The 9,987-nt window shown below is 40.3% G+C and overlaps 1 protein-coding gene and 1 long non-coding RNA gene across 4 annotated transcripts in view; one reads left to right on the top strand and one right to left on the bottom strand.

Annotated features, from left to right (window-relative positions):
- Positions 1–5,040: 5,040 nt before the first annotated feature.
- Positions 5,041–9,987, top strand: part of wdr45 (WD repeat domain 45) — a 149,635-nt gene continuing 144,688 nt past the window's right edge. For all 3 annotated transcript variants that reach the window (XR_009651595.1, XR_009651596.1, XM_060909503.1), the window contains exon 1: positions 5,041–5,250. Coding sequence is in view for 1 of the 3 variants with exons in the window: in XM_060909503.1 (XP_060765486.1) it covers positions 5,202–5,250 (49 nt within the window). In the remaining 2 variants the exon portion in view is untranslated. The remainder of the gene's footprint in view (positions 5,251–9,987) is intronic.
- LOC132873722 (uncharacterized) lies at positions 8,570–8,917 on the bottom strand. The gene is made up of 3 exons (XR_009651597.1): positions 8,888–8,917; positions 8,728–8,763; positions 8,570–8,627 (listed from the first exon to the last, which is right to left on the bottom strand). It is a non-coding gene; the product is annotated as an uncharacterized LOC132873722 (long non-coding RNA).

Raw genomic sequence — 9,987 nt, 5'->3', positions numbered from 1 at the left:
TTCAACAAATAATGCTTTAGACATAAGTGATCTAATAGTCCTACCTATAGATCAAAGGTGCTGGCAGTGGCTATACAGTCAGTATGATCTAATTTTATATTAATTAGGTTACTAGAACAAACTCTCTGAGTATTTCTACTTTTTTGTATAGCTCAGGGAACAGACACAAGGGCCTATATAGTGGAACCTGAGTGACGACTCTGTGCAGCTAGCAGATCGTTGGTTTAGCCTGTTTGTCTGCTCCCTGGCATTGGCTCTGGATTGTCACAAATTAACTAGGCCTGTTCTGAGACTATGAGCAATGCTGTAAGAAATGACAGCAGCACCTCACTGAGTGAGATGGATAGCATCCCGCCCTAACAGGCTAGCCTTGCCCTCAAAACTACTCCAATTATTTATAAAGCTCACGTTGTTTTCAAAGCACCACCTTGACAACCAACAATTCAGTGACCATAACCTGCTGTAAGCTACATCACCATGCCGCACTGGGATGGGGCCAGAGCATACTACAGCATCAGACATTGCCTTTGCTAATTTAAACACCTCTACAAAGTTACTCTTAGTGACCTCAGACTGAAGAAGGCATATATCGTTAGCTCCTATATGAATAACTATCTTTGAAAACCTATGCTTGTCCAAGATTCTAAGATTACCTGCTATGTCCGGCACCCTGGCTCCCAGTATACACCCAACTTAAGCTGCTGGTGCCCCAAAGACCTAGCTAATTTCACGTGCTGTAAGATAGAGTCCCCTATAACCGGAGCTTCTTCTGGTTTCTCAACAGATGCTTCATCCATCCATCCATCCATCCATCCATTATCTGTAGCCGCTTATCCTGTACAGGGTCGCAGGCAAGCTGGAGCCTATCCCAGCTGACTATGGGCGAGAGGCGGGGTACACCTTGGACAAGTCGCCAGGTCATTGCAGGGCTTAGATGCTTCACTGAGAGCAAACCTGTTAGACACATGAAGAGAGGAGTGGTGCTCCCATGGGCGAGCCTCAGTGTTAGCTTTGGCTCTGTGATTATGCCACTGTGTCATTACCCATTTACCCTGCTGTGAGGGCTCTAATGCCAGATTTGGGGGATTGTTAACTCCACATGCAGCATCCAGACTTTCCCCTACAGAAACTACACTGCCCTCATTCTCACTAACCCTTTCTATAGTCTGGATGCACACCTCTAAAGCTGCAATCTTGCCTGTCTGAGAACTAACTAATATACACTTATCACAAATAAAGCTATCACTAATGATGGAGGAAGAATGATGAAATATCCTGCACTCAACACTGTGATCAAGCTGAATATGGCACAATGATCAAGCTGAATAAACCATTTATCAAGCTGTTTGATAAACGTACCTTAATCAAAGATTTGTTGATATTCAGGCAGATCCGATGTGGATGGCCTCCAATTTCTGTCTTTGCACAGGAAAGAAAAAAACTTGCTGTCTTTGGCATTCTCAGAAAAATGAAAATGCAGAAGAAGGGAAAGTGAAAACCCCAAAACCGTTCCCCATCTTTCCACTTGGTTTATCCCTTCTTGCAGTTTCTTGACTGTATATTCCACATTTCTTCCCCTTTCCATCATTTTTGTATCATTTTTGACCACGTACTTTTATAAGAGCTCTGACCATGTTTTGCACTGAAGCCACTTCCCCCAATTCCCATTCATGACAGCTTAATCAACAACCCTTCCCTCTATAGCATATCATACAATTTCTCCACATCAAAAGAAGAAAAAACCTTTATTCATCATGTATACATTTTCTGTATTTCACCCATTTGAAGCAGTGAACACACATAGCCAGAGTAGTACCCAGGGAGGATTTGGGGGTTAGGTGCCTTGCTCAAGGGCACTTCAGCCATGGATGTAGACACAGGTTTCCTACTGGTCCAGAAAACTGAACCAGCAACCTGCTGGTCCCAAAGTGGCTTCTCTAACTTTTTGGCCATGACTGCCCGCACTGCTTCTTGGTTAAGCTGAGCTTTCTTGATCTCATCCTCTAATTATGGGACAGGTCCATTGTGCTCCTCCCTCTTCTAAATCCACTTTTTGATATATTGTCACCAAGCTCCTCTTTTCCAGAAAGTGCATAAGCCTTTCATTAACCATTCGTTTCATTGGTTTACATATATGTAAACAATACAGACATTCTACTTCTTAAGAACTCTGAGGAAGACCAATCTCCCTGCAAAGCTGCTGGAGTCATTCTACCACTGCTCGGTCGAGAACATACTGGCATACTGCATGATGGCCTGGTATGGAAACTGTGTAATGGCCTGGTATGGAAAGAGCAGCTCTTCAGAGGGTTATTAATATGGCACAAAAAAAAAAAACATTGGACTCCCCCTGCCCCCCTTGAGGACATTTACAGAGCTCCCTGCCTCAGCAGAGCCTGTAACATTATTAAGGACAATACACATTCTTTTCATCACCTGTTCTCACTACTGCCATCTGGAAGACGCTACAGAGCCTTAAAGGCCCACACCTCCAGACTCAGGAACAGCTTCTACCCAACAGCTATCAGTGAACTGAATTCACATCCCTCCCCCCACTGCCACCACAACAATTTTACCTCAAGTGATACATAATACACTAATGTGCAATAACTGTATGTCACTTTAAATTATTTTATATTCCATTGATCTTATATTTTGATAGTTACTACTCATTCAACTGATAGCTTATTTTAATGTGTGTGCATGTGAGTGAATGGACCAATGAGTAGAGTGAATAGGATACAGTTTTCCTTTGTTTTCAGATAGACAGCAAATTTTGTTGCATGTTAATATGCAATGACAATAAAGGGCATTCTGCTTCTGATATATGATGTTAGAGCTATTTGCTCCTAGTTTACAAGCTTACTAGGGTCTCTCCCAGGCTTTCTGATTGGGATAATTGCTTCCTTCCACCTCCCTCCTTCCAAACTTTGTTGTATAATGCCAACAGCTTATTTACCCCCTCTCACTTTGGTGCTTAATCTTTATATAAGATATTCCATCTTTTCCCATGCACTCCTTCCTGTTTTGGCTATTGCCTCTTCAGCTCTCCAAGAGTAAAAGGGGTATCTACTTTACTCTCAAAATTATTCTTCCTCTTTAGTGCCTCCTTATTTCCAGCTTTGTTCCTCCCCCCACCTCGTGTTCAGTCCTCAGTCAGATCGGGGCTGTGTCTCATCTCATCATCTCTAGCCGCTTTATCCTGTTCTACAGGGTCGCAGGCAAGCTGGAGCCTATCCCAGCTGACTACGGGTGAAAGGCGGGGTACACCCTGGACAAGTCGCCAGGTCATCGCAGGGCTGACACATAGACACAGACAATCATTCACACTCACGGTCAATTTTAGAGTCACCAATTAACCTAACCTGCATGTCTTTGGACTGTGGGGGAAAACGGAGCACCCGGAGGAAACCCACACGGACAACATGCAAACTCCGCACAGAAAGGCCCTTGCCGGCCACGGGGCTCGAACCCGGACCTTCTTGCTGTGAGGCGACAGCACTAACCACTACACCACTGTGCCACCCCCAGGGCTGTGTATGTGATGATTTCATATCCTAAATGTGACTATGCACACATGCCATGATGTCATCATATAATCAATAATTTGGCTTATGATGACTGTATTTTGATTCATATGTAATCACACACATACACTGATTTCATCTTATGATGATTATGCATTGATTCAAAGCCAGTCATGCTGATTTTCAATAAAGAGTAAATGAAGTTGATTTAATTAAAAGTAATAATAAATTGATTTATGAATTATCATAATTACAATAAAATACAGTAAAGACAGTGAGATTGCTTACACTGAAAGATTTTTTTCTGCTATATTACAGGCCTATTCAAAAAGTGTATTATCCTAATTCCAGTGCCTGCAGTGTTATCATATGTTGTAATGAGTGAGCCAAGGCCATGCTGAATTAAGCAATTGTTCATTCTGGAGTGTTTTGCATGCTAACGTAATACATTTTATCAAGTTATTCTGAATCAGGTATTGTTACAGCACAAGCTCCACGGCTGCGATGTGCATCATTTTTTATCCTATGTTAGACTGGCCAAGGCCATGATTGTACCCTATCGAGTGTTGTGCTCGTTTGTACCTGCAGCCTGTATCAATCTTTATCTTATCTGATTGGCTCCACTCATTTTGAATCATGTATTGTAAGCTCTGAATGCTGCGTTGTTCATGACACATCACTTCTTATCATATGTTTTGAGTCTTTCTGAATGGACTGTTCATACTGAAAAATTTGGCTCGGCTGATACAAAATATGAGAAGTGTGAGATGTACTGCCCAATAGAAAATGTTGAAGTGGTATGACGTGACATGTTAACCAATGAGATTATTTGTATACATGGTGTTTATTTTGAAACTGTATAAAATGAGAACGTTGTGATTTTGAGTCGGTTCACTCTGCAGACCGAACTCGTCCTTTGTTAATTGATTTAATAAAGGTCTAAACTTTTCTGCAACCTCTTTGACTTTGAATCATTTTTGTTCGGGAGAGTTTAAGTTTTGAGAGTTTCCACAACATGTATAGCAACAAAGGTTTTCACCATTAGTTCAGCCTTTTCTTTATTGGTTTTGTCACATCATTCCCAGTGCTCACGACACAATATTTCCACACTCTCCTATGTCCTCCCATTTTCTTTATCATTCCCCAGACTTCTCCTCTCCAAGTAGTGTTGCCAGTTGACCCACAGAACTTCCTCCAGTATGCCCTCTTTGCCTGTCTTACTGTTTTCCTAACTGTAGCTTTGGTTTGCTTGTACTGAATCAGATGCTTTAAACTATGGGATCTTTTGACCAGTTTAAATCAATGCCTTGTTTCTAAATTGCTGGTTTGCACTTATCAACTCTTTTTGCCTGTGCTTTTATTACTAGGGCTTGCTGCAGATGATGCTGTATCCCGCCTTATTTTACAATTAAGCACTTCTGTGTTTACACGAATCACGTGACGATTAAACTTTTTTTTTGAAGTTCCGGTGATGAAATAGTCACGTGAATGGGTGTCTCGAATGAAGCTTTGGACAATCACGTGACTACAGTAACGCGGTACAAGCATTGGCACACTGCTTTGGTAAACACTCCTGCGTCGTATTATACAATTACAAGCGGTTAAGGTTTAATGTTACATCACTAGCAGCTACATTTAGCTTCTTGTACGGAGATTATAAGTCCATTTCCAAGCATGGCACAGCAGCGGGGAGTTAACAGTCTACAGTTCAATCAAGACCAAAGTGAGTAATATTATATGAGCTTTTCAACTGTTTCTTTCAGTTTTAGTTACTTATATAATGAGCCGATATAATAGGCGATCTGACACAGTTAACATTTAGTGCAATTCATATTCACGCCACTGACTATTTTTCTTTTCGGAGAGGGGCCTGGGGGTGTTAGCCGAGTTAAGTCAGACTTATTTCATGAAACCCGCTAATTTTCGTCAAGATTTGGACAAAACTGCTCCGTGTCTTTTGAAGCTTAGATTCGATTGTACTCGAAACAGAAGGTTGCTGTCTTGTCTCGCTGTAATAGACAGGTGTCTAATAAGGCAGGACTTTAGAACGTTCTTTTCGAACGACCTTTTAGAATAGCATTTACAGTAGGTTCCTATATTGTTTTCTTAACTTTATTCTCGTTTTATTACTGTTAATACGTCTGTCTCTTATTACTGTCAATGCCGGGGGTTAAGAAATATTACAAAGCGTAAAATGGATTTATTATTTAAAAAAAAAATGTTTGCTAAACAGCTTCCCCATATTTATTCATTCTCTGTACACAACTTCTTACCAGCCATATTAAAACCAGCACATTACAGGGAAAATCCATCGCAGGCAGAAGCAACATAAGTCAACTTACACAACGTTGTTGTGTGTGGTGTTTTTTTTTTTTTTTTTCTTAAAGACTGTCAGTCAAGTGCCGATTGCTATCAAAATCATAGTCATTCTCTGTAGCGTTTGGTCTTCATTAAAATACAGACAAATTCACTCTTCCCTATGACTCCATGAAAATAAAGATAATCTAGTTATGATCACTTTCACCCACAGTGCGATTGTGAATAATAAGTTTTTTTTTTTTTTTAATAAAGTGGGGAGGACCCAAACTGCGGCGCCTTATTGTGACGTAGATCGGGAAACTCCAGAAACCAGAAATGCGCGCACAGCGTCTGAAGCCCGTGTCCGAAATCGGGCGCTAGTCCGTTGCGTTGTTATTTACGTCATTACTGTTGCACAATTAAAATGTCAGATCAGTCGGCTGGTGGGTGTTCAAAATAATAAATACGTACATGCATGTATTTTTGTGATAAATGAATACTGAGCGTATTTCCCACATTAATAAATACAAAGTACTTTGTGTCTGCTGCATCTTTCAGTTCTTTTAAATCAAAGCTGAATATTTTCTTCTTTGCTGCTGCCTTTGATAAAAATCAAATTTGAGGCATTTGATTTATTCCAGCGTGACCACATATATAATATATATGAAGAGTTCAGATGCAAAACTCCCTAAATCCATTTGACCACTTTTTGAGAAAAAGGCCATTTTTTTTTATCAGGCCTTCATATTTAAGTATAGAAAGCTAGTTTTATTTGAAATCACAAGGTTATTAGTTAGTGAAAAATATGTTAATCTCACAAATGTTACCCCAGGTAGCAAAAATCAGTTGAATCAACATTGAAATAGCGTTTGGCAGAAAACATTATTTCAATGTTGAAATGATATTGAAAGTGTCCCCTTGAATTTGGGTTGAATCAACGTTGAATTTTCAGCCCTATCAGCATTGAATCAATAGTGATTCAACCAACATCTAAATAGAAACTTACATTTAAATTTCCGTTGATTTCATGTTGAAATAATATACTGAATCAATGGTGATTCAACCATCATCTAAATGGAAATCGACATGTCATGACACTGAATCGATATCTGTTTGACCATTATCTAAAAGGTACATATGCTAATAGAGTATAATTACTTTTATTATTCATTCAGAGTTACTTCATGGGTGTCTATCAGCCTACACAGACAGATCAAACACTGCATACAACCACATGCATTCATACATACATATTTGTCAATTACTGAATGAAATAATAGAAGAGGGATTGTTTGTTATTGTTGTTTTATTGTGTCAGTAACAGGAAAAAAAAAGACTTCAATCCTGAAGTGGAGGCTGTGGGAGAAGCAGAGGCAACATTTATGTCAGTGCTCATGATAGAACGTTTTGCAGACAGCAAATACTACAAATCACCTCTTACTTTTACAAAACAGCAATTTAGGAATATCAAGTTCACTTACATCTAGTTCCTTCTCTTTCCCCCGACACGCCAAGGGGCGTACTGAAGCCAATTTTTCACCAATTCGCTGAAGGCCAGCTGGGTAAGCCGCCGGTCACTCTGCCGAGCAGCAGCTGAAAGACAGGAATAATACAAAAGTTGTGTAACATATAATATAATTCCATTACTAAGAACTGCATTTCTTAATTTTATTTCATTACTAAGAATTGCATTTCTTGAGGCAAACCACAAATGGTATCTTTCGTTCACTGTGTGATTGTGTGGAGGGCTATGAAATAAGATTAGAGTCTGCTAAGTGTAATGTTAGATAGAACGTTTGACCCGACTTAAACAGTTTAAAGGCATTTGTACAGGGGTGTGTGTGCGCGTGCATGCTACCACATTAACCAACATTTCTTGGATCAACAGCATGTCAGAGTCTGCTAAGTGTAATGTTAGATAGAACGTTTGGCCCAACTTAAACAGTTTAAACAAGGCATTTGTAGAGGGGTGTGTGTGTGCGCCTGCGTGCTACCACAGTAACCAATATTTCTTGGATCAACAGCATGTGTCCAAATTTTTTTAAATCTTAGTTTGTGATGAAATGCAATGGTTATCTGAAAACAGTTCTTTAAGTGTACAGTATTGAACTTTTACCATTACTGTGTCAAAATGGCACGTGTGTCAAGAAGGAACATTTCTATAAACTCACCAAACATGCACTCCTGTAGCATGGTTTCTTTAAAAGCCTTTTTGTTATTCTTGCCAGCCCAACTGTAGCTGCAGGCCAGGCCATTGGTAAGTACTGTTCCAAGCATCCTCCAAACCATAGACTCAGAGGAAGTGCCTCCCACCAAGGCCAAGCGGGCAATCTAGTGAGATAAGAGGAAAAATGGAATAAAGCTCATGCCAGTTTGCCTATAGAGTGCCTAAGTTTCCGCCCCTTCCGGGCACTTCATGGGGCCAAAGATCAGTTCACTGTTGAGTGGGATCTACTGGACAGATCAACCTCACACCATATAGTGAGATGAACATTGTTTTTTTTAATTATTATTAATTGAAACACAATAAGAAATGTATAAGTCAAGATCAGCTTGTTTAACAAATTACCATCTTTAGACGGACTGCCTCAGTCTTCAACAATGCTTCAGCATTGTTAAAGTCTGCCTCATTGCTGAGGGGCAGTTTGATGGGGCACTCCGGAGCTTGACCTTGATCGGGGATCCCTTGATCGGGGATGCCACCTGCGATGTGCCCCCTGAGGAACTGCATATCCCTTGTGAGTCCTCTCGCCACCACAAGCACCTCTGCTACCATCTCCGTCAGCTTCTCGATGGTGATGTCTTAAAAAAAAAAGGATGGAAATAAATTGTCATGAGAGAAAAATGTGCGCATCACTTATGTTGTTACATACAGTACCATAACTGCTTTTAATAGACTTACCTTTGTAAAGCTGCCCACTACCTTGCATGGTCACATCTGTAAAACAATTTATGCACGTTAATTTCATGCATTTCTCTAGTGTAAACCAGACTTTATAGTTAAGGTGTTATTGCAGAATTGTGTGCACATGACTGTACAAAAAGGAAATATGGCATCATACTTTCTCTCTGTGGGACCTGCAGCTGGTGGTAGGTAGCGCCTGATTCTGAAACACAATAAGAAACGTACAAGTCAGTCAAATAAGACTCAAATTCTATTAAAGGTGTCAAATACAGATGCTTATGAGGCTACCGACAACTATTTGGTAGCTTACCACTCAGTACGTTTACATGCACGTCCAAATCGAGCTGCTGTTGGTAATCGAGCAAAGGGTCCCAGCAGGGGTGCCAGAGAAATCCAATCCTACATGCACAAGTGAAATCGGGCTATTGTGCAAGGTGCATTGTGCCCCCGAGCCACACGTGGCGCTACACGCCCCATCGTGTTGATACACTTCCGGTTGTTGTCATGAAGAAGAGCTATAGTGTTGCCAGATACTGCTGATGTTTTCCAGCCCAAAACATGTTCAAATCCCCTAAAATGCACTTAAAACCCCCAATCTGGCAACACTAGCAGTTCCGTGTTCAAGCTGTTAGGCTTGCTCTAACAGACTATGGCTACAAACTGTCCGGCGCAGACCACTGTTTTGTAAGACAACTTATTTTGTACAATAATATTTTTCTAAAGTCCATTTTTTGCTTACAAAAATATATATATTTTTTGCTTACAATTTAACTTATGTCTGAATAAACACACAAAAAGTTCAATTGTTTTATTTTTATTGACATTCTTCAGATGTTGGACATATACACACACACAAATACAATTACTTGTTTATGTACACAATTCACAGCTATGCAACAGCTGTACTTGGTACTTGTACTGTATTTGGTGATACAGTAAGTGAGCTAAATTTTAACAGTGCAAACAATGCCACAAAAAGAAAAGATTCATGCCGTTGTCATGATTCGTTGTCATGCCGACCGAGGCTGTTGTGTTTCCCGCTTGTGGTCTCGTCACTTGTCACTTCCGGAAGTAGCTCGATAGGGTATACATGCACAAAGTAGCTCGGCAGAAATCGCATAAACTAGGTCGTGTAGCTTGATTCCAAGAAATCAAGTTCGGTTCAATTTCAGCCGAATTAAGGTGTATACATGGCATTTTGAACTTCGATTTCAGTCGAGCAACGGCAGAAATTCGATTCTCTCTATGTGCATGTAA

Source organism: Neoarius graeffei, chromosome 25, assembly GCF_027579695.1.
Source record: "Neoarius graeffei isolate fNeoGra1 chromosome 25, fNeoGra1.pri, whole genome shotgun sequence".
Lineage (NCBI taxonomy): Eukaryota > Metazoa > Chordata > Actinopteri > Siluriformes > Ariidae > Neoarius > Neoarius graeffei.
This window is presented reverse-complemented; position numbering and strand designations above follow the sequence as displayed.